Raw genomic sequence first — 27,084 nt, 5'->3', positions numbered from 1 at the left:
TAGTGACAGTGGGGTGGGCCAATGTGTGGTTTTCTGTGTCATTACACATTGTGAGGCCCCCAGGATGCCTGATGTCACAGGGATAGAGTTTTCTCCACCAGTAACTACAGGTCCCAAGTGCTGGGGACTGTGCAGGGGGGTGTGAGCTGCCCTTTCAGGACTGGTGAACACACCTTTGCCACCCACTCTGCCTGTGTTCTATGCCCGGTGTCCCAGAGCTGCTGGGTGGGGGGGCAAGCAATGGGAGATCACAGGCCTGTGATTGCTGAGTCAGCCTGAAGTGAGTGGAATGGCCAGCGCATGATCTCCATCCAGCTGCTTTTACCCATCCAGCCCCACTGCCCAGGAAAGGATGTGACAAACCACAGAAGTAAATAAATAACTTAGGAATAATAAATAGGGGTCCAGCAACCACGAAAGAGTACAGGCCCATGTCAGCAATGTGTCTCCTCCAATTCCATACCCCCCAGGGCCTGGGCTGAGGCTGGGACTTCAGAGCTGCTGAGTTCTCCAGAGGAGGAGTCCTGGGTCCGTGGCCGGGTCAGTGCCAGAGTCTGTGAGAAGTGGGTCCTAAGGTCTCCACAGCTGAGGTTGTCTGGTGCCTGCAGGGCTGGGACTTGCAGGGCGAGGACCCTGGGGCCGCAGGTCAGTCGTCCTTCCATCTCTCCAGGGCTGATAGCCATCACTCACCTGGCTGAGGCCTCCATCTCTGGCCCAGGGCCCCCCACCCGCCGGCCCGCGGGCTCCTGCGAGAAGGCCCCAGGTTCGAGGATCCGCGGGTAGGGGTACAGTCCGCAAACCCCTGGAGCGAGGTCTCAGCCCAGGCAGCCGCAGGCAGTGGCGGAAAGGCGGTCCACGGTCCTCCAGGTGCTGTTGACGTCCATGAAGGAGACGGCCTCGTAGCGCGTGGGTCGGCAGCACGGCTGGCTGACGGGGCGCGAGCCCGGGGGCGGCCGTAGGGCCCCGGCGCCCAACAGGCTGGCCAGGCTGAGGTCGTGCGGGGAGCGCGCGCGGCGGCAGGAGCCGCTGCAGAAGCGGAAACGCACCAGCTCGTCGGAGCTGTGGCCCAGGCCGAGCGCGCGCACCGGCACCAGCTGCGACCGCAGGCGGCAGCCCCGCGCCCCCGCGGTCCGCGCGCGACTCCCCCAGCTCGCGCGGCCGGCCCGCGCCGCGCGGCCCCCGCGGGGAGGCGCGGGCGAGGGCGCAGGTGGCTGGGGCGCGGGCCGGGGAGGCTGGGGCGGTGGCCGCCGAGCTCTTCCGCCGCACGTGCGAGGCTGGCGGCCCCCTGCAATGAGATGGAGTCACTCGATGGGTCCCGGGCCGGCCCCGCCCCGCCCCCCTCGCCTTCTCACCTACCCGGCAGGTGGCCGGTGGGGGCCGCCGGGGCCGGGGCGGGGCCGAGGCGCGGGGCGGGGCTGCGGGGCCCGGGGCCCAGGGAGGCCTCGGCGACGCTGCTCAGCAGGGCCAGAGCGGCCAGGGTTGGCCACAGGGCAGACTGCACAGAGAGAAAAGTGGAGCCTCAGGGAGGAAGAGGGCACCGAGGTCAGCTTGGGGTGTAGGGAGTTCGGGAAGGGGCTGGCTGGGGCAGCAGGGATCAGAGGCAGGATGGGCTCTTAGTTGGGTGGGGGGAGCTATGGAAGGGTTTAGATAGGAGGACAATGGGTCCATGGCTTCAGGGAGCCCAGGGGAGAGGTCAGCTGAGGACACTGACTTTCCTACTTACTCCTAGTCCCTCCTTGGCCATTTCCCCTTCCGCTTCTGTCACCCGCCTGCCGAGACCAAGCCATGCGTTCTCTCCCCAATCAGACCACCTTTCCTCAATACCCAGTGGCATCACTGGGAGAACCACTCACCTGCCGCCCAAGCTGGGGCCAGTGGGGCAGCACAGAAGGGCCTCCACATCTGGGCTCCATCTCTGTCAATACCAGGAGCTCCCATCAGCTGTAGTTGACCTGTTCACGCGCACACACACACACACACACACACACACGCCCCCTTCTCTTGAGGCAGCTCGGAACATTGAGAGCAGGCCACCGCTCCACTTCAGTGTCTTCAGGCCAGGAACAAGGGGCTTGGAAAGGCGGACCCAACCCAGGAGGAGAAGTAACTACATCAAGAACCTATGTGTTGATGCTTTGCACCTGTTCCTTCTTTCAGTTCTCACAACTGCATGAGGTAGATGGCAGAATCCTCATGTTCCACCTGAGCAAATAAGGCTCAGGGAAGCTCAGTGACTGTCTAATGTCACAAGGCCTCTTTCCTCAGGACCTTCCTGCCCTGTGCTACAGAGCTGGAGCTTCCAGGAGCAGCTGGAGAAGGAACTAGGGAGCTTTTTCTCCATGTCACAGAGTAGGAAACTATGGCCTAGAGAAGAATTAGGGTGCTTACTATTGACCTAGCTGATGTTAGCGAGACCCAGGCCTCAGCCTGTGTTGCCCACCCAGCACTGCAGCACCTTGCTCCTCTAAGATTTCAGTCTGCACCCCGAGCTGCCAGAGTTCTGTCTTCTCGCCACAGATGTCCCTCAAGAGCTAGTCCATGATGGTGGCTGATGGGTCCTCTAACATAGGGCCTGGGCATGGCTCCCTATGGCCACCAGGGGGCAGCATTGCCAAACCTGTTGACTCAAAGGGTGGATGGGCTTCTCCCTTTGCTCAAATACTCAGGCCTGAGCTATTCCCAGGAGGACCAGCCAGGCCTCCACTTCAACCTCGTCTCTGAGAGCTGGTCCAGGTTTGTCCCCCTTCCAGCTTCCTGTAGGTCTGGAAACCTGGCCCTGCTTTTATAAGTTTCCCCCCATGAACCATCCTTCCTGAGCCCATCCAGCCTTTCTGAGCCCCACCAATCTTTGGTGAACCCACATTGGCTGGCATTCCCATACACCCCTCTGGGGCCCTGGAGTCCTCACTAGCTGGTCTACCCTTGGGTCCCAGCTGTCACCTTCCACCCCCACCCCATAGCCCACAGAACGTCTGCATACCTGTGGGCCAGATCTCCCCAGGCCTCACTGGTGTGGTCCTCCAGCGCTAGGTGTGCTCTGCTAACTGAATCGAGCCTTGATGGGCCAAGCTAGTAACTGTTTTCAATGATGGAGGGAAACTCGGGCCAGGCAGCCTTAGTGGCCCCCTGCACTAGGGGGAGCTCAGGAGCAGGTCTCTTGAGGGCAGGGCAGGGCAGGTCCAGTCTCCCTTCTGCAGCCTGGGGCCACTTGGTGGTCCTCCAGTCCTTGCCCCGCTTCTGCCAGCCAGATACTCACCACTGGGGTCCTGTTCCGTGTTCTTCTAGGCACCTTTCCTGGGACCAGTGCTGGGCTTTTCCCCGCAGCTTAAAAGGCTCATGCCCAAGGCTGTGCACCTGGCAGCGCCTCTTTTAGCCAAAAGCGTGGCCTTGGCAGCCAGTCTGTGCCCTGTAGCGGCAGCAGGAGCCTCACATTACAGCGGGCTAGCGCAGTCCGACCAGCAACAGGGGGACCGAGGGGGCTGGGAGGGGCTGAGGGCTGTGCCTCCAGCCCAGGGGAGGGAGAGAGAATGTGAGAAAGGAGTGGAGGGGAACCATCCTGCCCGCTCCCCCTAGCCCCAGGGCTGGGACAGGGGTGGGCCAACAGGTCAGCTTACCGAGGTGCAGGGCTCCGGGTCCGGGACGCAGTGAAGGCTGGGGCCTGAGGGACCTGCTGCTGGCCGAGCCCCTGAGCCGTGTCTGGGGGCCGGGCCCAACTCCATCCCTCAGCAGCCTCATGCCCGCCGCCATCCGGTGTCAAATTCCAGCCCCGGCGTCACCGGATCCTGGGGTGGGGCCCAGAGCGCCCCCGCCCAACTCCACCTTTCAGGGCTCACCTGGCCACTCCACCTGCTGGGATCGAGTCCCCCCGCCCCCCTCCCCCCCAGCTGCCCTAGGTCCCCAGAGCTTGGGGGGAGGAGACGCTGGGAGGAGACCCTGGGACTCAGAGCTAAGAACCCAGGCGGCAGAGAGGCACGGGAACTGGGCGTTCAGAGTTTGTAGACACGCGAAGTAGGGAGTCGGGAGGCTGGGCTGAGGGCGGGGAGGGAGGGGACAGGCCGGTCCCTGCCTCAGCCGAGGGCCCTGCAGTCGGTGCGGTCTCTGGGGTCCCGGCTGGCCGGCCCGCAGTGGCTGCTCCTTGCTGTCTGGCCCACCGCTAACTTCTCCCAGCGGACCCATGGAACTCGTCATGTTGGTGAGGCGCTGCGCTGGGGCCCTGGGGGCCTGACCCTGCTCCAGCCGCCCTGCCGCAGGGCCCCCACTGCCCGGGGCTTGGAGTGGAGACAGATCCGAGAACACCGCTGCTCACCCGGGGCGCCACAGGGGCAGTGCTGGTAGGCGCGGGTGCCCGTGCTGGAGAAGGGAGGGTCACAGAGGAGAAACATGCACGGAGGCTTTGAGGTAGCAGCTGGAGGGTAGTATTTCAGGTGCCTAATTACGGCAATTTGGCAGGTGGGGTGGAGGTTGAGTGAGTAACATGGATAGAGGTAAGGAAAGGCCAGATCCTGTGTGTCATACTAGAGTCTGGCCTTTATCCAGGTGGCACTGGGGACCACTGAAGGGTTTCAGGCAGGAGAATGGTGTGACCAGACAAGCATTTCAGAGACTGGCCGCAGTGGGGTGGATGGTCTGGGGATATGTAAGGAGGCTGCTGGGGAGAGAGGAGCCTGAGTCAGAGTGTGGGGCTAGCGGAGGGCTGCAAGCCTCTTTCGCGAGCACACCTTCTTGAAAACTCAATTGATCCCTGATTGGGTGGGGTGAAGAGGTAGGACAAAGGTATGCCTTTGGCCTGGGTGATGAGGTGGAGGCGATGCATGCTGGCAGCTGGGGCTTCCCGGAGGAGGGGCATGTGGAGGACAGGAGCTCACGAGTTCAGTGTCCGATGTGTGGAGTTGGAAGGACCTGTGAATTACCCTAGCGGCGATGTTCAGGAAGTAGCTGAATCTGTAGCCTGCAGCAACGTGGAGAGAGCTGGGGTGGAGATGGCAATTTGGAAATTGTTGACCAACTGACAACTGGAAGCCATGGGTGGGGATGAAAGTGCTCAGGGGACGTGTGTGGACCAGCTGTACGTTGACTATGCATCAGAACCACCTGTGGACCTTTTAAAACCACCCACATCTGGGCTCCACCCCAGACCTGAATCAGAATCTTGGGGTGGGCATGTGCCGTTTTCCCAATCGGTGCAGGTTATTTTGGCATATGGCCGGGGCTGAGAACCACAGCTTTTGTGAGAGCAGTTTCTGTGCAGAAGCCAGACCACAGAAAACTGGTGGTGGCTGTCCGCAGGCTTGACAGGACCCTGGTAGGACAGGGGCCACGCAGTGAGTAGATCCTCTCTTTGCTGCCTCTTGCAACCTGGGGCTTTATCAGCCGTGGCTGCCTCTTGTAGGCATGCAGCCCATGCCCTGTACAACTCCAGGGGGTGCCATTCCCGTAGAACATGATGTGCTTTGGAGTTGTGCCCAGTTGCCAGCAAAATCCCAAGGGAGTTCTGGGTGTGCCTCTCAGGGTCTTGCTCTCCCCTCAGCTGAGGAGGCTTCTGCCTGAGGACAAACCACGGCAGTAAGGGGGCAGGTGGGAAGGTGGTGGTCCTTGGGATGGCAAGGACTCTTGGATTGGGATGGCAGGTGAGAGATGAGGGGGCCAGCCAGCCTGTCATAGTGGCAGCTCTGGCAGGAAGCTCACTCCATGGCTTCAGATGCAGGTGTATGTTTGTCCCATTCTCAGGCCTGCCTGGGGATGCTGCAAAGGGAGGGATCAGACTCTAGCGCTCTAAGGGGGTGGGGGTGGGGATAGCCTTTCTAATGTTCACCTGAGGGTGCCCAGAGGGGGCTGTGCCTTCCTGTTCTGTGTAGGGACAGGGGACCCTTTGTGCTCTGGGTTGGGGTGGGACATACTCTCCCCAGGGCTCAGCCTGGGGTGCCAGGAGCAGGTAAGGTCTTTGAGCCTGTGTCAGAGGCTCAGTATAGATCTTTCCTGTACTTGTAGGAATCTCTGTCCCTGCTTGCAGAACTGGGGTTCTGGGGACTCAGAGGTGCTATCGTAAGGCTGTGGACTTCAGTGGCTCCTTTAGGAGGACTAGGGTAGACTCTGGGGCATGCCCTTACACCTTTGGTCTGCTTCTCTTAAAGCAAACAGGGTGTAGGACTTTGTGGGATGGGAGAGGCTTCAGGAGGCCCCTAGGTAGTAGCTACCCGTGTCCAGCAGTTGACACGAGAAGGGAAAGAGACCCAGGAATCTGCGTGGGCTAGAGAGATGGCCCTTGAGTTTAACATAATTGCTGAGGCCCCAGGTTCCTGCCTCTTCCAGGAAAGTCAGAGAAAGCAAGAGGAGGCCAGATTCGGGGAAGAGCTTTATTGCTTCCAGGATGGCTGCCACAGCCTGGGTAAGGTCCTTGAGCCTCACTTCCCTCTGGTCCAAGCTAAAGGCAGAACCCAAGGACCTGACAGTCTCATTGCTGAAGTCCAGAACAGCTGCCAGGTTGGTCAGTCCAGGCTGGGGCGCTGTCCTATGGATCAGCTGCAGCTGGGGAGGGGGGGCGCTATTCCCATCAGGTTGGGCCAGGCCCCATCTCCCAGGCTCTGTAGTTCTTTCTGCTTAACCCAGGGGCTGTCTTGTTGGCTTAAATGATGGCTCCAGGGTTTCCCTGTGGGGTAGTTAGGGGCTGGTGAATGGGAATACCCCATCTTCTCCTCAAGAAAGGCCAAACAGTGTCATGAGCTGGAGAGGGCTGGCATGAGACCTTGCCCACCTCCCCTGTAGTCCCGAGCAGGGTCCAGGCTAGTCATGGCACCCCTACTCTACAGGGAGCCCACTGGTACCTAGACCCGATAGGCCCCCTAGTGGGCCTCTTTCTGTATGGCAAGTGGACCAAAGTTGACATCTCCAACCTTATTTAAAAATAAATTATCCCTACCCTCCCCCCAACCCCAATTCACAAAATGATAATACACCAAACACTGATTGGAGAAATGATTCCAGCAGCAGCCCTGCTGCCTGACGTCCACCTCCTGCATGCTGGGCCTGCTGGGCACGGCTGGTGGCCTCCTGGCCCTCTAGCTTCAAGGACCCAGGCTGAGAATGAGGCCAAGTGCTGGTCTCTGAGGCTGGCCTCTGGGCAGACACAGCTCTGGCTGCCCTGCCAAGGCCTCGCCACCCCTGGGGCCACTTGGCACTGTCCTTCTCGGGGTCTAAAGACTCCTGTGCCTTTCAGGCAGAGCCAGACCAAGGCCAATGAAGTGGGCAGGTGGTGGTGGCTGCTGCTTGCTCTTGGCGGTGCCAGGACCTCCGTGGCCATGTGCTGGGCCCGCCTCAGATGCCGCTGGTTAGGTCGGTGATGACACGTGCTTTCACCAGCTTCCGCAGAAACTCTTTCTCTCGCTGGATATTGTGCGTCCAGGACTGGAAGGAAAGACATGGAGATGTGATGAGTTGAGCTCAGTGCCCTCTTCTGACCGCCACCCTCCCATGCTCCAGAAGGGCCACGGTTCATCCTCCCTCCTTCCCCACACTGGGAGAACTATGCCTCTTCTCCTCTTCCAAGTCTTAGATGTAGGCCTTCCAACCTTGTTCCCCACAGACTTCAGCACCTCCTTGTCTGGCCGTATGTCCAGGGCACCTAGGTCCTAGGCACCCTGAGGATAGGCAATGTGAGTCACTTAGGTCTGGCCCAGGCCTGGCGGGTGGGCCCTGCTGGAAAGAGAACTGCGTGGGGTGGCTTAGTCATCCTCTGGCCTGATGCAATCCAGTCTCCAGGCCTGGGGGCAGCTGATGAAATCCTGCCTCTCAGATCAGAGGAGCCAGGGGGCCCGAGACCAAGAGGCTCACCTTTCTGTTAATGTGGGAAGTTAATGTTAATTATAGGGAAGATGCTGCCTTCTGGGGCTTTCCTGGGGGAAGACTGCACCCGGGCTGAGGCTCTTTCCTGTCCCCAGTACTCCCACCAGGAGGCTCTGATGGCTAAGTCTCTGATGAAAAAGGGCTAACTGATTGACTCAGTGAGCGTGGACAGCCTCTTTACAGTTTGTACCCACCTGACTGCTCTGCTGGGTTGGTCAGCACCAAGCCTCACAGCGATGTTAACAAGCACCGTTTACTGGTGCTAAGGATGCAGGGCTCCGTCCTGTCCTTATTCTCATTCAGCCAACTTTGTACAACTGGCCAGATCCTTTCAATCTAAACGCAGGCAAAATTCCCTACATTCTCTGAGTATTCCCTTCTACTTTTTTTTTAATTAAAAAAAAATGTTCATTTTTGAGAGAGAGTGAGAGAGCATGAGTGGGGGAGGGGCAGAGAGAGAGGGAGACAGAATCTGAAGCAGCTTCCAGGCTCTGAGCTGTCAGCACAGAGCCCAATACGGGGCTCAAACTCGTGAACCGTGAGATCATGACCTGGGCCGAAGTCAGACACTCAACCAACTGAGCCACTCAGGCGCCCCTCCCCTTCAACTTCTTATGCTAACCACAAACCCAGCTGCCCCTAAGGACAGTGTACCCCAGATGCATTTCAAGTGGGGACTGTTCTCCTCTCCCCCAATCCACACTCCATGACACCTGAAGGTCTACAGGGTCTTCCTCTCTCTATTGGTCCATCTACACAACTGTTCCTCCAAACTCCCTAAAACCTCTGGCTCCCTTGAGGCTTCTGTCATTATATTCTGCTGTCTGTGAATTGCCCCCTCCCTGTTGCAGTGTGATTTGCCCTCATTCCTTGAAAAGTCCATCTCCTGGCACACTCTCTCTTTGAAGGCAGGGACTGTTTGGCACAGAGTAGGTGCTCAATAAATATGTACTGAATGAAATTAGATTTTGTGGGTAAGCTTAGGAGCGCCTAGATGATGCAGTTGGTCAAGCGTCTGTGTGACCAACTCTGGATCTCAGCTCGCGTCATGATCTCACAGTTTGTGAGTTCGAGCCCCACATCGGGCTCTGCGTTGATGGCACAGAGCCTGCTTGGGATTCTGTCTCTCCTCTCTGCCCCTTCCCTGCTTGTGCTCTCTTTCTCAAAATAAATAAACTAAAACAATTTAAAAAATAAGAAAGAAAGAAAGAAAGAAAGAAAGAAAGAAAGAAAGAAAGAGAAAAGAAAGAAGGAAGGAAAGGAAGGAAGGAAGGAAGGAAGGAAGGAAGGAAAGAAGAAAGAAGAAAGAAAGAAAGAAAGAAAGAAAGAAAGAAAGAAAGAAAGAAAGAAAGAAAGAAAGAAAGAAAATGGACGCTTAGAGGAATGGTAGGGCCAGGATCTGAACAAATGTAGAAACTTACTCTGCTCTCTGCTTATGTATCCCCTCCATCACCCCCAGCAAGAAGCAATCGATCTGATGGGTTAGTTTTAAGAACACCCACTGGGAATCATCAATGTTTGAAAGCTCAGTGGAAGACTGGACATTTTTTTCCTTATTATTTTTTTAGTAATCTCTTTCCCCATTGTGGGGCCCACACTCATGAACCAGAAACCAAGGGTCGCATGCTCTTCTGACTGAGCCAGCCGGGTGCCCCAAGCCTAGACATTTTTTATGACGTTAAGGGATTATTCATTTTTTTTAAAGGTGTGATAGCGGTATTGCGATACTTTTCAAAAAGCTCTTCTCTTTTAGAGAAAGTTACTGAAATATTCAAGGCTGAGACAATAAAATATCAGAGACTTGTTTCCAAATAATCAGCGAGGAGGGGTGCATGAGGGGATAAACGGATGAAACAGTGGCTACGTGCTGGTAATTGAGGGATGTGGGTGACAGGTACTTGACAATTCGTTATTCTCTGTATTTATAAACATGTTTGACAGTGTCCATAATGAAAGAGCAAACAAAAAGGTGGGCCCTGGGGTGTAGCTCTCTTGAACCAGGAAATCCCTCCTCATTCTCCCTTCTATACAGACGGCATGGGAGCTTACCAGAACTATCTGCACTGTGTTGTCTATAGTGTCTACGGGCTAGGGCAGAATTCTGGTGGTCCTGGGTCCCCAGCCTCAGCAGAACCCCGAATTCTGGAGGCAGCTGTCTTTCTGACAGCCCTTTTTGTCTTCATCTCTGGCTCCCCGTCCTTCAGCCAGTCATTAAACGCCAGTGCTGCCCCAACCGCCCACACTTCTACCCTGTCGGCTCCCTGGGGGATTCCATCCATGCTGGCCTTGTATCTGAACAGGCAGCTGTGACCACAACTCACAAAAGGACGTTTCCAGACCGGGTCTCTCTGCTGGGTGGCACGGACCTCTGTGAGCCTGTGTAAGCCTCGGGCAAGCTGCTGCTCTGTCCCTCTCCTCCTCCTCGTCCACGCTCCCCGAGAGCACGTCCTATGCACCATGCCTGCCTCTCTGTCCTCTCTGCACCGCCTCTACTCACCGCTCAGCTAGCAGTCTAGCTCCTGGTCACCGGCCTTGGAAGCTGCTCTCCCCACCGTCCACGGGGCCCCCTCACTGGTGCAGCCACTGGCTATTTCCCAGTACTCATCTTGCTGGACTTCTCGACAGCACCCGACGTGGCAGACAGTCCATGAACGCTGCTCCCTTGGTATCCGTGACCCTGCACCTTCCTATCGCTTCTGTCCTTTCACTTTTCTCCCCTCTGAATTCCTTTGACACCCCTTGCACATCCCCCAACATGCAATCCTTGCTCCACTGGCCTCCACAGCCCGCACACTCCCGCTGGTCCTGGAGAATGGGCCCGTGGGCCGAGTGGAGGGGAAGCAGTGGTGGGGGCCAGGGTGTTGCCTGGTTCACTTGCCTACTGGAGACACTAAAGGTGACGGCAGGGACCCTGAGCCCAGGCACCAGCATTTCCAGTGCATCCTCGTCTAGGACGTTGGGAGGTAACAAGGAGGCAGGGGTAAAACATTAATATTGGTAATATTGGTAATACTGGTGGACCTTTATGTGTGCTTGCTATGTGCCAGGACTTTTTTTTTTTTTTTTTAAAGCATCATCACGTCTAATCTTCCCCCAAGGCAGTAGGTGCTGTCATTACCCTTTTTATTGGTAAGGAAAGGAAAGCACAGAGCCAGGCTCTGAACCCAGGCCATTTGATGTCATGGCTTGACCTCCTCAGTGCCCTGCATGAAGGGGGTGCGGCAGACGCCAGGAGCCTCAAGCCAGCCTGTTTCAGAGGGCTGGGCGGGGGCGGTTGGGCCTGAAAACAGAGATCTGGCGCACCGAAGAAAGGGAACAGTCTCCACCAGAGGGCTTTTCAGGGAAGGTGCTGTCCCTTCTACCTTCTTCCCGTACCGAGGCAAGCCCAGGCCCTGCGGATTTAAAATTCTGTTTCTTTCTCTGTCTTCTCACTGACACTGAAAAGTTCCTGGTCAGGGGTGTTCATCTCTTGCCTAGACTGCTGTGACAGCCTCCCAGCTAGTTCTGTCTCCACCTAGTGCCCCTCATTTTTTTTTTTTTCCATTACTTATTCAAATTCAAGTGAGTTAACATATAGTATAGTATTGATTGGTTTCAGGAGCAGAACAGTGATCGTCACTTACATATAACACCCAATGCGCATCCCAGCAAATGCTCTCCTTAGTGCCCATCACCCATTTAGCCATCCCCCCACCCGCCTCCCCCAAAGCGACCCTCAGTTTGCTCTCTGTACTGAAGTCTGTGCCCCTGTATTTCATGCTGCAGGCGCAGTGGCCTACTATGCACTAATCTACAGCCTAAGATCCTTCCATGACTCCTTCTGGCCTTCAGAGTAGAGTCCAAGCTCCTCACCATGGCACAGAAAGTCCTGAGTGACCTGGCTACTGCCCGTGTCTACAGCCTTTCACCCTCTGCCTGAAACGCCAACACAAAATTTACACAAAGGGAGTATGTAAGAGACCACAGATACGAGGAAAGAGAAGCCAGGAGACAGGTAAAAGCTGTGCCAGTGGTTCAGAATGGGTGCTGGCAGGGGACAAGAAAAGCAAGAAGATACATGAAGAGAGACAGATGGAAAGACCAACAGGCTCCTGGCAATCAGGAGGCAGGCTTGGAGCCAGTCACTGCTGAAGGTGATGGGGTCAGACAGACAGTTCTGGAGCGGTGCTGGACCTGAAATGGGCCCCCTATTCCTGAATCCCATTCCAGGCAACAGGAGGCCCAGCCGTAAGGCAGTTTCTGGTTGCCCAAGTCTCTCTTACATTCTTGCAATAACTTCCCATTACTTGAGGTGGCCCGAGTGAACCCCAAGCATGAAACAATACAGATGGCAACTGAAGCCACGGATGGGGGTGTCAATCTCCCACAGAACGTGTACGGAAAGAGAAGACTGTCCAGGATGGAGCCCTAGCGAATGCTGACTCTGAAATCAAGGACGCTGAGAAAGAGAATGAGAGAGACTGGCGAGCGAAATCAGAAGAACGCCAGAAATTACTGACTCCGAAGCCCGAGCAGGGGCAGTTTCAAAGAGGAAGGAGTAGTCAACATAAAGCATGTTTCTGAGAGGTCAGGAAACATGTGTCCACTGGATTTGGCAGCCTTGAGGTGAGTCACTGGTGACCTGAGTGGGAGTCATGGCAGGTGGAGGAGGAAGCCAGGCCGGGAGGGAGTGAGGAGTGCAGCGGGCACGAGCCAGCAGGAGCTGACAGAGTCCCTGCCGCAGCCTCCGTTTTCCCCGCAGGACAAGAGGGTGGGGGAGCTTTCAGGGAGGACAGGGCTCTGGGCTGGAGAAGGGCGCACCAATAAGCGGTGAGCAGAAGGACGGCTGGCTGAGATGGGAACCCCTACACTTACAGAATCTGCACAGATGGGAGGCGTCTTCCAACCCCCCCTCCACCCCTCATTCCCTTGTGGGATCAGAGAAGCTGCTCGAAGTGCTGGCCCAAGATGTGCAGGTTCCAGGCTGGCATCAGTGGAAGGCTGGTGGTGGAGGTGGAGGGAGTTGTAAGAGGGGCTTACGTGGGCCCTGGGTGTGAAGGCAGAGATGCCATCAGAAGAGGCTGACTGATGGCCCGGGAGACCTGGCATGCTTCTGGAACATTAAGGCAGCTGAATACAGGGATCACTTGGGAAGCAATGCTGGGCGATAGAGAGCTTCAGTGCTTTCCTCTGCGGGGGGGGGGTGGGAGGGGCAGAAGAGGTACAGGGACTGAGAGGCAATGTCTGTGGGTGGTTTGAGGGGGCACAAAAGTCCTCGGGGGAAGGTAGGACTTGCAGTAGAGAAGACGGTCCTGAGCTGGTGCCAGGATGAGCATATGAGGGTTGGGAATAGCAAGGATGAGGCAGGTGCAGGACCAGGGCAGGGAGAGGGTCAGGGAGGGAAAGTGTGGGGAGAAGGGTGGGGAAAGGAGTGCTGGGCTCAGGGGCACAGAGGACGCTCGGTGGTCAGAGACCTGAATGCAGGGATGGACCTTCAGGGATCCAACTTAGCTAAGGGCAGGGCAGAGCCTTCTTGCGAGCTCTGGGCAGCCAGACCAGCTGCTGGCTCACCCCTTTCTGTTCCTTTGTGCTGGGACACCCCTCCATTGGCCCTGCCCAAGGGACTGCCCCCCAGCCAGCCCGGCACCTCTTTGATGGCCGCCATGCGCACGGTCTCATAGTAGTGCAGGGGTGCATTGGGTGTGCTCATGTCGTAGCCAAAGCCTGCAACCGCCACCTCATCACAGCCGTGTAGTGCCATGGTCACTGCCACACTGCCAAGGGTCGGGATGTTCTGGAGGGGAGGGAGGAAGTGTAGAATTCAGCTGGAGGACCGAGTCAGTCTGAGACCCTTAGCGACACTCATCAGAGCTGAGTTCCATTTCTGAGGAACAAGCCCTCTGCCCCTCACCCCGCCACCCCGTCCTCCCCTCCCACAGCATCTCTGACCCAGCTCCCCTCTGCCCTCTCCCGGGGCCCCACTCTCTCACCCCACGGCCCATGAGGCCGTTGTTGAAGGGCAGTCCGATGAGGGTGAAGGCGGCCTCCTGGATGAAATATGGGTTGAGGATGCGAATCTCAGGGGGCTCCTTGGGCACTCGAGTGGCCACAGATTTCCAGAAGCCATCCGACGCACTCTGTAGACACAGCATAAGTGGGCATGAGCTGGGCACACAGCTTGCGATGGGGCTGCGTGTGTGTGTGGCCAGACCCCAAGTGTGTACAGGCAAATGAGAAACAAGGTGGGGCCTGTGTGGAATAAACACCGTGGTAGAGGGATGACCTGGTGTGTGTGTGTGTGGCGGGGGGACACTGGATGTATGACAGTCACAAGAGGAGGTGGTAGGGAACAGAGAGCACATGGTGGGGCCACGGTGTATGATGGTGGACATAGAGTGAACTGCAGGGCAGGGGCACACAGCGTGGGGCACTGGGGTGTGCTGTTCCCATCCGAGGGGATTCTTGGATCAGCACGAAGACCCAGTGGGCCAGTTGTCCCCTGCCCTTCACAACTAGCTGAGGGGCCCACGAGGACCCTGCCCTCTCTCTTCTATCTGCTCTGCTGGGCTCTCCTCCTTTCCCTTCTGCTGTCTCCTTGCTTTCAGTCAACTGTTCTAAAGTGAACCTGAAAAATAAGGACAGAACGTGAGCTAGTAAGGCACAGAGGAGCATAGTATGCCACTGATTAGCGGCGGATGACGTTAGGCAAGTCACAAGCTCTCTGAACCTCAGTTTCTTTAACAGCAAAGTGGAGATCTCAGGGAGTGCAGTCCCTTATGGGAAAGGCATCAGCTCTGAAACGCGACATCCCAGCATCCATTCCAAGGCCACACCTTCGTCTCCTGACTCTCTCCCTTCTTCCAGTTCCCAGCCCTACATTTCTGTTCAGTACACGACCCCTTCCTGGTCTAGTCCCTGAAGCAGATCACGCCAGCTCTCTTGTGAGCTCCCTCAGTCCCCTGCCCCCTTGCTCTTCGATTGCCCCAGCCTAGGGAAACCCTGAACTTGGGCTCAGTCCATTCACCCACCTTTTCCACCCTTACAACTGGGCTTCAGTACTGCTGGAGAGAGTCACAGTAATCCTGCGGACTGGAGGCATTACCAAGCCATGGACTCTAATCTACTATTTCAGGGTGTTTGTTATTCGCCTAGAAAACCTAAAACAATCAACTAAACTTAGAAGGCACAGAATAATTTAGTAATGGGATCTGTACTCCAACAGAAAACAGTCACCAGATACAATACAAAGGAGATCCCATCTGCAATCCTAACAAAATCATCAAAACTGAGTAATAAACTTAACTATAATAAAAAAAAACCACTACAATCCTTTATTGAGAGATATAAAAAGAGGACTTGAAAAAAAATTGGAGATAAACCATGTTTTTAGATTGGAAGGCTGAATATTAACACAATGGCACACCCTCCCTGAATAATGAACGCCTAACAGAAGTCTAAGAAAAATCCCAACAGGGCTTTTGAAATTTACCAAAAGGATTCTAAAAACCCACCCAAAATATTCAACAGGTAAAATAGCCCCCAAATTTAAAAATTAGATATTAACAGGGGTGCCTAGGTGGCTCAGTTGGTTGAGCATCCAACTCTTGACTTTAGCTCAGGTCATGATCCCCCGGTTGTGGGATCGAGCCCCCTGTTGGGCTCTGCACTGAGCCTGGAGCCTGCTTGAGATTCTCTCCCTATGCCCCCTCCCCTGCTCATTCTCTCTAAATAAACAAATAAATAAATAAGATATTAAGAATATATTATGAAATTGCAATTATTAAGATATGGGATACGTGTATAAGAATCTGTGTGACACAAAGATCCGTGAAACAAGACAACCCAGAAGTAGAGCAATATATATATTTGTTACCCTCTAAAGTATGTGTATGCGTGTGTATGTGTCTCTGTGTATGTATCCTGGCGCTTTGTGGTGGAATGCACACCTAGGTAGAATTCTCTGGTATTGCTATAGGAGTAAAATTGGTAGAGCCTTTCTAAAAGACGACGTGAGGGGCACCTGGGTGACTCAGTGGGTTAGGTGGCTGACCCCTAATTTCGGCTCAGGTCATGATCTCACAGCGAGATCTCACGTTGGACACTGTGCTGACAGTGCAGAGCCTGCTTGGGATTCTCTCTCTCCCTCTTTCTCTGTCCCTCCCCTGCTTATATGCACGCTCTTGCTCTCTCTCAAAATAAATAAAAAATAAAAGGCAATCTGACAATATGTATCAAAAGCCTCAAAGTTGTTTTTATATCCGCTGACTGCAATATTTCTCTTCTAAAAGTAGTCAGAATGGTGAAGACCTTTGGAAAAAGGTGTTTATTACAGTGTTATTCATAAAAGTGAAAAAAAAAATCCAGAGGCTTACAACAGAGGTTCCATTAAATGATACATCTGTATAACTCAATGTTATAGACATCAAAAGTATGTTTTCTAAGAATTGTGTCACTAAGATGCACTGTAACTTATTTAACCAATCTGCTGTTGCTGGACACGGACCTGGTTTCTTCTGGTTTCTCCAGATCTGCTCTGCCTTCTGTGTTCTCTCTTCTACTATCCACCCATCTTCCAAACCAGAACACCAGGAATCCACATTGAATTCTTCGTATCTTCAGCCCATCCTGGCTTACTTGGTCATCTGCTTCTTTCAATTCTATCTTCTTAGAATCCCACAGACCCAAGGTCAGGGGCGACAGTACCCAGTAGGAAAGGGAAGTGTGGAGATGGGCCAGATTTTACGCAGACCTGGGGAGGAACCGCTCCTGGGAGGGCCAGGTGTGGACTGAAAGGAATGGCAGGTGCCAGCCTGTGCCAGGCCCCTGTCCCCTCTGCGGAGCCTGGCAGGCTCCAAGAGTTCTCCCCCTGGGGTTTCTGCCTGTGCCTGTCCCCCACACGTGAAGAGCAGAGGGCACAGGGGCTGCTTGGGAGAGCCAGGAACAGGCACAGCCTGGGGTGTGTGAGGCTCCAGGCTAGTTTTCACAGACATTACTTGATTTGTATCTCCTCCATTCTCCCCCACTTCACAGCTACAGATCCCAAGACAAAGTAGCATGCTCAAGGTCACACAAGTGGCTGGGCCAATACTCAAACCTGAGTGTCATAAAACCAAGATGGGCATTCTGTCTCCACGCTATTTATCACCATCACTACCATTCCCACCTCAGGAAGTCTGGGGCCTGGAGCTGAGGAGGAATGAGACCTCCCCTCTGCCTCCAGCAGCTCTGGGGTGAATAGGGGTCACCTGGTTGGTGCCCCACATCCCATTTCATGGAGGGCACTGGGGTCCAGAGAGGCGAGGAAATGGTCTGGCTGGATCCAACTTCAGAATCTGGCTCTCTCCATGACACCCTCTCTGAAACGTCTGAAGCCCCATATGTGACCACTATGCAAAACTGGCAAATGAGCTTATCACCTCAAACCCTCTGTGAAAATCTGATAAAAGCTTCAGCGGGGAGGAGGAGCAGCTGACCTGGCCACTTAGGTTTGAGGGTACTGAATGTGTCACATTTACTGGGATAAGGCAAAAAGTCTCTCTCTCTCTCTCTCACACACACACACACACACACGCCTCTCTTTTTGACTCCCTGCTCCCATGCAGCACAGGCCCAGCTCCTGATCTTGGCCTCTGCTCCCTGCCTCAGGGGAAAAATGTAGGTCCCACAGGGACAGGAGGCCTGCACTTGGTCTCAAGTCCCAGGGAGCCCTGCGTGAGAGCCCTGGGAACTGGCATACGGAACAAGTCAGTGGTTCTGTTTTTTTTTTCCCCATCTGTCACTGTCCTGAGGCAGAGTCTCCTTAGGAATTTCAGGGAAAGGAGGAACAATAAGACTAAGATATGATTTGGGTATTTCGGTGTTTCCCCAGCCATAAAATATCAAGTACCAGCCTGTCTCCTAAAATAGAAGCTATGGCTTCTCTTCTCAGAAAAACATATACAGGCACATACACATTACATTTTGCAACCCTTGCAGAGGTTCACAGAATCCCCAAACTCAAGGGATCTGCTGACTTCTGATTAAGAATCTCTGGTATCGTGGGGCGCCTGGGTGGCTCAGTCGGTTGAGCGACCGACTTTGGCTCAGGTCATGATCTCACAGCTCGTGAGTTCGAGCCCCGTGTCGGGCTCTGTCCTGACAGCTCAGAGCCTGGAGCCTGCTTCGGATTCCGTGTCTCCCTCTCTCTCTCTGCCCCTCACCCACTCGCATTCTGTCTCTGTCTCTCTCAAAAATAAATAAACTAAAAAAAAAAAAAAAGAATCTCTGGTATCAGGATGGGTTAAATAGGTGATGGGGATGAAGGAGGGCACTTGTGATGAGCACCAGGTGCTGTATGTAAGTGATAAATCACTAAATTCTACTCCCGAAACTAAATTTACACTGTATGCTAACTGGAATTTTATCTATCTATCTATCTATCTATTTTGCTTTTAGACAATAATACAGGTATTTCTGAGGTCAGTTATGATCATTTATTCCTTATTTTTTTTAAATTTTATGTAAATCCAAGTTAGTTAACATACCACTTACATGTAACACCCAGTGTTCATCCCGACAAGTGCCCTCCTTAATGCCCATCACCCATCTAGCCCATCCCTCCTCCCACCTCCCCTCCAGCAACCCTCAGTTTGTTCTCTGTATTTAAGAGTCTCTTATGGTTTGCCTCCCTCTCTGTTTTTATCTTATTTCTCCTTCTCTTCCCCCGTTTTGTTTCTTAAATTCCACATGAGTGAAATCATATGATATTTAGCTTTCTGACTGACTTATTTCCCTTAGCATAATACATTCTACTTCCATCCACATTGTTGCAAATGGCAAGATTTCATTCTTTCTGAGTAATGTTCCATTGCATGCATATACCACATCTTTATCCATTCATCTGTCAATGGACATTTGGGTCCTTCCCATACTTTGGCTATTGTTGATAGCGCTGCTATAAACATTGGGATGTGTGTGCCCCTTCGAATCAGCATTTTTGTATCCTTTGGACAACCAACTGGAATTTAAATAAAAACTTGGAAAGGAAAAAAAAATCTCGGGTATCAGGTGAGAAGGGATGAGAACCCCATACCCACCAACGTCAAGGGGGCAGGTGGAAGCAGAGGCACCTGGGGGAGACCAAGAGGAACCATGAGACAGACAGGGATGCGAGTGAAAGAGCAGGAGCCTTGGAGTCTGGAAAACCAGGGTTCGCATCCTGATTCGACACGTGTGTGACCTGGGGGCCGTCACATCATCTCTTCAAGCCTCAACTTCCTCGGGCCTAACAGGGATGACAGGACCCACTTCCCAGACTGTTGTGAGGATTGTACGAGGTGCTATGCACTTTGCAAAAGCATCTGGCCCCATGTTTGGCACATAGCGCGAGCTTAGTAAGTCTCGTCTATTATGTTTGTGAGCCAGTGTCACAGAAGTGGAGAGGCAAGGAGAGGGTGTGGTCGGAAACGCCGGATGCCACGCAGGCCAGTACACAGACACACATGCGTTCACACGGGGAAGCCTGCTTTTCCCTCTGGTTCCCTGCAGGAGGGCAGTGGGCGACGGAGCCTTCCCCCGCTGGGTGACCCTGCCAAGCCCGGCCCCACAACGCAGCCCTGTCCCAGAAGGCTTGCCCAAATTTGGCCCCAGGCCTCTCACAGCTCATTTCCCTGCCCCACAGGACACAACACAGAGGCCTATAAAGCCAGCCCATGACGCTGGCCCCAGAATGGTCAAACCTCTCCTCAAGGCCAGCTGTGGACTGCATTCCTTGTCGAGTCCCTCCCCCTCCAGGAATGTCCCTGCCTCAGTCAAGCCTGGACCCAGCTCATGGTTGTGCAGCCGCCAGTCTCCCGCTGATGCAACAGCCAGGAGCAATGGGGAAAGCTTCTGGGAAGAAGGTGCCTCCCTGGACAGGTCTCCTTCCGCAGCCCCTTCCTCCCTCTCCCTCAGGAGATGAGAGATCTGGGAGTAGAGAGGCTGACCTTGGGCTGGTGTCCCGCGGCCCAGAGCAGGGTGGGCGCACTCACTCGGGCTCCCGGCTGCTATTGCCTTGGGACAGGCTACCCCCTCTCCCTGGGGTCACCCCAACAGCTACCAGGTCTGCCCACCTCCACCTTCAATTCCTTCCCTTCCCTGCACAGGTCTGACCTGCACACTCTCAGGAGGACTAGAATGTTCAGTGGCTTTCCACTGCCCACAGAGACAGCCTGTCAGGATAATTCAGCGCGTGGGTCTGGTTTTTGCTTTTGTTTTCCTAAACCAACAGGAATCTGTAACTCAGTGGAAAAGACAGGGTAGTATACAAAAACCTCAATACATGGTAGGATGATTATAATGTGAGCAAGAGCCAAAAAAGAGGCTTAGAATACCTGCTGTGCTTATTTAGAATACAGAGGAGACATACCCCGAAAATGTTCACACACATGGCATATAAAATGGGAGGGAGGGCAAGGTGACACAGGAACAGAACTAGAAGCAAAATGAAGAGCTCGAAAAGAAGCTATTTACAGATGCAGATACTTCAAAGCTAATGACTGCAAATCACAAAGATCACAAATACTTGGGTGCCTGCTAGACATAAAGCATGTTCTTTTTGTACAGACATATTCTATAGTATTCCAGACAACCAACCCTCAAAATGCAGATTACAATCATACAAAAAGAGACCTTCAAGAGCATGTGGTCCAGTCCCCTGCTGAAGAAACCCAGGCCCAAGAGGCTTGTTTTCTTATCCAGTCTATTTCCCCTGAGGATCCACTACCACTGTTCTTCCCCAGCAACCCAAACCTAGTGATCCATCTCCCGTGACCTTGCCCTCTCCCTCCTGCCTGGGGACTAAGCAACTACCAAATCTGCAGCTTCTGCGCTGGTTCACCGTGCGACCATACGCTTCCCACCTTCAAGCTTCACCCCACCCTGCTTGCGGCCTGAGCTGCCCCAATTATTCTGCAGGTCTGTTTTTGAACCCTGACACCTTAACTGCTCACTCTGTGTTCCTGGCCTATGTTTTTGTCCTATCTAAGTCTTATTATCCTCATCTATAGAGTAGGGGAAATAAGAATAGTTTCTGCTTCATGGCATTTTGGGGCTATGACAATGAAGTCACGCGTGTCATATGTCTGGTGACAAGGCAGCTCTTTGGCTTCTGCTATTGTTTAGTTCACAGGATGAAGTCCGAGCTCCTTGACGTGACCTTTATACCAAAGACCCGTCACAAGACCCTTCACCGTCTGTCCTCTGCCTACTCAGCCTCGTCTGCAGCCCTTGCCCCCCACATACATGCAGGCCAGCCCCATCGCTTGTGGGGCCAGGGACAAAATTTCAAATGGAAGTCCAGATACCACATGTCCGAATCTTGGATTCTAAATATTTGAGAGTTATAAATCAAGGTACCAAGCTGTTAAATAAAAATATATTCTCTTTTCCCTTGAAAAACCACCTGGGGACCCAGGTTTGAATTTAGAATCCGGCCTCCTGCAGATCTGTGCCGAGCCGTGGTGCTGTGAGGAGAGACAGCCCCAGCCCGGCTCCCTTCTCTCTCCACTCCCATCCCCACCCCACACCACGAGAAGCGTTGTGCACACGTGAGCAGACTCCCCAGCCCGCACCTCCACCTCCCTGCAAACAGCCCTCCTTGGGCTTAGGGGTCTGCACAGGGAGGTGGATTCTGTCTTTAGGAGGAAGGAAGTGGACTGACCACTGCTAGTGCAAGAAATTCTGAGGTCTCTAGCAGCTGGTAATGGTCTAGCGCCTGGGGATGCGCCTGTGGGGGGCAGCTCCCTCTTGGCCTGCTTACTCCTCTTCACTCCATGGCAGGGGTGTGGCAGGAGGAGAACCAGGTGCCCTCCCGCCCCGGTACAGGGGCACTGCACTCATGTCACACACCAGTTATACTGAATTATTTTTAATTCACCAACTGTACCACACTCACTACCAGTGCTCTTCTCTGTGCCCCAAACTTCATCTACGATCTCCAAGAGGCTGAGACGGGCAGCTGGTTAGGGTCCAAGGCAAATTTACTTAAGTGTCCTGGAGGCTGAGAAATGGGGTGGCTGGACCTTCCCGCCCAAGTGGCACTTGCCCTGTGCCCAGGCCCCGTGCTCTCCCTGACGCACTCACTCCTGGGCCCTTGCCTGGCTGACTCTCGCTTCTCAGAAGGGGACCGTCACCTGCAGGGGGAGCACACTGTGTCCAGCGTCGCCACGTGTACTGTCTTGCTCGCTCCTGAGGGCAGTCTGACAGGGAGCCACACGGGGAAGCTTTTCCTGTCCCCACTGTACAGAAGAGGAAAAACGAACCCCGAAGACATGGGCTGAGGCAGAGGAATCATCGTTCCCAACACCGAACCCAGCACTGCTTTGCCAACCTTGCCCGCACCAAAGGAGTATGGGGGAGGGGGGCGGCCGTGAGGACGGCTGTGAGGACAGCCATGAGGACAGCACTCCTTCACGTCACCGAACTATCATTTACATAATAGACCCCTCAGGTTATATTTGGGTTTGGCCATTATTAAATAACACTCTAAAAACAACCTTTGTGTGCCGATCTGTCCTTCCTTTGGGTAATGGCTATTGGTGCCAAATGTCATTTCCTTTCCAAAAACCTTGTCCCCGTTTATACTCCAACCAGTAGCCTCTGAGAGCACCTGTCACTGAACTCTTGCCAGAATCACGTATGATCATTTAAACATGTTCTTTAAAGATGTGGTGGGTGGGGGCGCCTGGGTGGCGCAGTCGGTTAAGCGTCCGACTTCAGCCAGGTCACGATCTCACGGTCCGTGAGTTCGAGCCCCGCGTCGGGCTCTGGGCTGATGGCTCAGAGCCTGGAGCCTGTTTCCGATTCTGTGTCTCCCTCTCTCTCTGCCCCTCCCCCGTTCATGCTCTGTCTCTCTCTGTCCCAAAAATAAATAAACGTTGAAAAAAAAAATTAAAAAAAAAAAAAAAAAAAAAAGATGTGGTGGGTGATAATGGCATCCTGTTGTCTTCACATGAATTTCTCCGACTGCCGAAAGGTTAAACATATTTTTGTTACTAGTTATATTTCCTTCTGTGTGATCTGCTCAGTCTCCTGCCCTTTATCTGCTGGGGTCCTAATAGTTTTCTGGTCAACTTTCATAACAATAACCATTTGTCTGTCATATTTCCCAAACACACTTTCCAAGGCTCTGTGGCATCCAGTCTCTTCATTGTTGTGAATTCAGTTTAAATTTTCATATATTATTAAGTCTCATTTCTCCTAGCGCGTCCACCCCTTGAAAGTTCTTTTCCCTCTGGGGATGTGATTTCTATTCTACTTACTTCAAAGTTCCCTTTGGTTGTATTTTTATATTTTACTTTTTAGTCCATTTGGAATTTATCTTGATGTGTGCTTTGAGGAGAGGGTCAAAAAAAACCGTTTTGAAAGCTATATTTGGCAAAAGCAATGGACAGAAATAGGAGTCGGCTTGGGGCCGACTTCATGAGGTTGACAGACAACTGAAAGAGGCAAAGCGCCAGGCACCGTGCAGTTCTCATTTTTTTTTATCAAGGACAGTGATCTTGACCCGCAAAAAGAAGATCAAACATGGCTAAAGGAAAGAGAGGCCCCAGAGAAGCAAGAGGAGAGCAAGGGTCTGGATCTAAAAGAACGACCTCCCAGGGCCATGAAAGGGGGAGGCAGCCCAGCCAAGAGGAAAGAGTCCTGACTGAGGGTCAGAAGACTTGGGTGGGAATCCTGACTCTTCCAGAGGTTCCTGCCTTACTCTGGGCCTCAGTTTCCACATGTATTTATTCATTTATGTGTGGCCAACTGTGTTTAAGACATTGCTGGAGGCGATGGACTTACAGAGACAAACCCCATGGTCCCGGTCCTCTGGGGGCTTGTAAGAGTTGGCAGGGCAGTGACCCCTCAGGCGTAACAGAGGGAGGAGTGTTTCGGTGGGGACTCTGAAGAGAGGCATCTATGACAGCCTCACGAAGGGGAGCAGGTGAGGCGAGGAGGTGGGATATAGGATCTCTCTGTTCCGGCACAGCCAGAGTGGAGGGTGTATGTTGGGTGCAAGAAAGAGGGGCAAGGACAAGGAACGGGTCGGCAGGGGCCAGGTCATGGGCGCTATGCCACAGAACCTGGTTTTATCCTGCAGGCCAGTGGTTCTCACAGCTGAGCCTGTATCCAAACCTCCTGGAGGGCTCATTACAACAGATGGCTGGGCCCGCCCCCAGAGGTTCTCATTCACCAGGCCAAAGGTGGGGCTCCAAATGCATTTCGGACAAGTTTCTAGGTGATACCCACGTGTGGGCATAAGAAGGCCCTTTGAGAGTGGCAACATGTAGGCAAAGGGAACCATTAAGCAGGAGAAGGAACCAACCAGAGGGACACTTGAGGAGGATTCTTTTGGACACAGATTTGGAGAACAGACTGGAGGGTGACTGGACTGAAGGCAGGGAGATAGGAAGCTGCTGAAATAAGGCAAGTGAGGTTATTTTTAAAGGGGGGAAATCCCAGATTTGGAGACTGAATGAATACAGAAGGCAAAGGAGAAGGAGGAATGAAGCATGCCTCCCAGGAGTTTGGCCACGAGCCTGTAAGACCAGGGACTATCCCCACAACTCGGTACTGTGCCCGGTTCACAGCAAATGCTCTCTGGGTATCTGCTGACAAGTTGTTCCTTTAAAGGGAGGCAGAGGTTGAGTCCACTGGATTTGGAATCAGGTCGCTGCCAGCAGAGAGACAGGTCTGGAAGCTGGACTGGAGAGGGTGGGGAAATAGAAGGGGAAGACATGGAGAGGCATCGTGGAGAGGTAATGACTCTTTCTGGAAACCTGAAAAGGAAGGAAGGACAGAGGAGGAACACAAAGTAAAGAGGGCTTTCACTTTTAAGGTGAGAGAGACCTGAACAAAATTACATGTGTGAGAGGAGGATCCAGTAAGAAGTGAGAAAAGAAGTAAAGGGAGATAGTTCCTGGGGAGGAGGGACAAGACGGCATCCAGAACCTGGGAGAAAAGTGACCTTGGATGCGAGAGGCACAGAAAGCATAGTGAGGGAAGCCGGGATGGATGGGGAGGCAGGTAACTTCATACACTGGAGGCTGGGAAGTCCAGAGTTCTTGATTGCTGACCACCTTTATTCTCCCTGTGGAGTAGGGTGTGAGACTTCGGCTTAGGACAGGGATGGAGGTGTAAGACGGTGGATGGAACCGAAGACGGTGGTGAGTAGGCTCCGAGAGGAACGACGGCCAGGGACAGGACACAGGGGTGGTAAGTGGCATCAAGATGCTGGTAAGGTGGGGCACCTGGGTGGCTCAGTCAGTTAAGCAGCCAACTTCAGCTCAGGTCATGATCTCACAGTTCGTGAGTTCGAGCTCTGCATCGGGCTCTACACAGCGTGGAGCCTGCTTGGGATTCTCTCTCTCCCTCCCTCCCTCCCTCTCTCTCTCCCTCCCTCCCTCCCTCTCGGCCCCTCCCCAACTTGTGCTCTCTCAAAACAAATAAACAAACTTTTAAAAAAAGACGCCGGTAAGGTAACACCACTATCTCAGCTCAAGTTTCTCTCTCCATGGGGACTCCCTGGCAGTGGACTGGCTGGACGAGACAGTCGTGGGGAGGGGGAGTTGTCAGGCCAGGAGACAGCACATGAAGCCTGGGGCTCCGTGTGATTTTGGTGATTGATTGGAATTGGCCGAATGAATGAATGAATGAGAGGTGTTACATGTTATGGTTACACAAGATACCTCTGGCTCCAAACGTGACCCTCCCACTTACTGTTACTTGTCGCCTGGCCTTGTAGGGTTGTTGACATGTCTGGCTGATGCACTGCTTGTAAATCGTGTGGCCCAGAGCCTGGCATGTGGAAGAGCTCAGTAAACGGCAGCTCTTATCATTCTCATGGGCCGTGACAGGTGGGAGCTGATCGACAGAGGATCCTACGCAGCAGGGTGATGTGGCTGACCTTATTTCTTAGGAAGACCCCTGAAGCAGTCAGAGCTGGGTATGACTTCAGTTCTCCCACTCAGCTAGCTGTATGAGCTGGAGCAAGCAACTCATCCTCCCTGTGCCTCAGTTTCCCAATCCCCCAAATGGGGGTAGTAACAGAACTGATCTAATAGGATTGTTACGAGAATAAATTCAAAGGAGGCTGGCAAACTGGAGAGCGTAACACGTGACAGCTGTGACGAGGGTGGCGGAAGCCGGAGGAGGCAGAGGAAGAGGAGAAAGGAGGGCGAGGAGAGAGGCAGGAAGAGGGGAGAAGAGAAGGTGGCACAGTGATCATACTGATTATGAGGCTCAGTAACCAAGAGGTCACCGATGACAGTGATGAGAGGGTGTGACGGCATGAAACCCAATCCCTCAGCACTTTCTGTCTGCGCGCAGAGGAGTAGCAGTTAGCATGTGGCCGAGGGGCCGAGCATGGAGGCCTCCTGGCCCTCAGGGCAGAAGAGGAATGAGCCACCAGAGCTGGCTGCAAAGGAAACGGTGTCCCAGGAGAGCTTGTCTCTGAGGCCTGGCGGGGAGATGGTTGCTGGTTCAGCAGAAGCCTAGTCACAGCAGGAGGAAGCCATGCTGCGTGCCAGCCTCAGCACCCTTTCCAGGTGCCCTGTGCGGAGTCGCCCCTGACGTGAGGTGATGTCCACACTGAGCTCCTAAGGCTCGGCATCCCTCCCAGGTCTGGAACAGCATACAGGCTTAGGTGCAGATGGACATTCAGTCCCCATCTCGGGCCCGGTCCAATACGGCCTCATAGGCAGGGACCTGGTGGCTCTGTTTGCCCTGTGGATTTCCTAGACTATTAGCCCACCCCTGCTGTCTCTCCCAGGAGGCCCTGTGTCTCCTGCCTCAAGGCCTGGCCTCTGACCCCTGCTTTAGGTCTTCTCCTAGGTCAGACCCTATAGCCTAGACAGACAATGCTTCATTCCCTAGTGCAACTGGGCTTTTCTACTGGCACCAATAATTAATAGATAGATAGATAGATAGATAGATAGATAGATAGATAGAAGTAGCATTAATCATTGCTACAGATAGCACTTGCTAAGTGTCGAGCACCAGGTCAGGTGCTTCTATATTTCATCTGATTTAATATTTAAAACAACCCTGAACAATGGGAAGGATTACTCCTGTTGTACGGATAAGACTAAATCTAAGGGGTCTGGGTAATTTGCCTAAGGTAACCCAGCTAATCCTTTGCCTAAGGGTCTAAATTTAAACCCAAGTCTATATGACTCCAAGGCCTGATCTGCTTTCCCCTCTTAAGCCATGTTGTCTTCCCAAATTCTGGAGCCCAGTCCTCTCTTGTGCATGAATGCGGGACCC

General features: G+C 53.6%; 2 protein-coding genes across 6 annotated transcripts in view; both read right to left on the bottom strand.

Annotated features, from left to right (window-relative positions):
- Positions 1–371: 371 nt before the first annotated feature.
- Positions 372–3,747, bottom strand: ARTN (artemin). Its single transcript, XM_043573334.1, has 3 exons — positions 3,615–3,747; positions 1,357–1,518; positions 372–1,285 (listed from the first exon to the last, which is right to left on the bottom strand). Exons 1-3 carry the CDS (start codon positions 3,745–3,747, stop codon positions 816–818), a joined length of 765 nt encoding a protein of 254 aa, XP_043429269.1. The 3' UTR covers positions 372–815.
- Positions 3,748–6,339: 2,592 nt separating this feature from the next.
- The window catches only part of ST3GAL3 (ST3 beta-galactoside alpha-2,3-sialyltransferase 3), a 201,996-nt gene continuing 181,251 nt past the window's right edge, over positions 6,340–27,084 (bottom strand). For 3 of the 5 annotated variants that reach the window (XM_043574703.1, XM_043574704.1, XM_043574707.1), the window contains 4 exons: positions 21,969–22,073; positions 13,809–13,955; positions 13,466–13,612; positions 7,193–7,401 (listed from right to left, as the gene is read on the bottom strand). In XM_043574703.1, coding sequence (XP_043430638.1) covers positions 7,312–7,401; positions 13,466–13,612; positions 13,809–13,955; positions 21,969–22,073 — 489 coding nt within the window. In that variant the 3' untranslated portion in view covers positions 7,193–7,311. Of the gene's footprint in view, positions 7,402–13,465; positions 13,613–13,808; positions 13,956–21,968; positions 22,074–27,084 lie in introns of all 5 variants that reach the window. The other 2 variants (XM_043574705.1, XM_043574706.1) reach the window with 1 other exon arrangement.

This window comes from Prionailurus bengalensis, chromosome C1, assembly GCF_016509475.1.
Source record: "Prionailurus bengalensis isolate Pbe53 chromosome C1, Fcat_Pben_1.1_paternal_pri, whole genome shotgun sequence".
In the NCBI taxonomy this organism is placed as follows: domain Eukaryota; kingdom Metazoa; phylum Chordata; class Mammalia; order Carnivora; family Felidae; genus Prionailurus; species Prionailurus bengalensis.
Note: the sequence above shows the minus strand (reverse complement) of the source record. Positions and strands in the feature narration are given on the sequence as shown.

Excerpts from the sequence above, each read along its gene's own strand:
- ARTN (XM_043573334.1), bottom strand. The coding sequence starts at position 3,747 with ATGGCGGCGGGCATGAGGCTGCTGAGGGATGGAGTTGGGCCCGGCCCC. Across the intron at positions 1,519-3,614 it reads ACCCGGAGCCCTGCACCTCG|GCTCCACTTTTCTCTCTGTG; the intron begins GTAAGCTGACCT and ends TTCCTCCCTGAG. Across the intron at positions 1,286-1,356 it reads CCCCACCGGCCACCTGCCGG|GGGGCCGCCAGCCTCGCACG; the intron begins GTAGGTGAGAAG and ends ATCTCATTGCAG.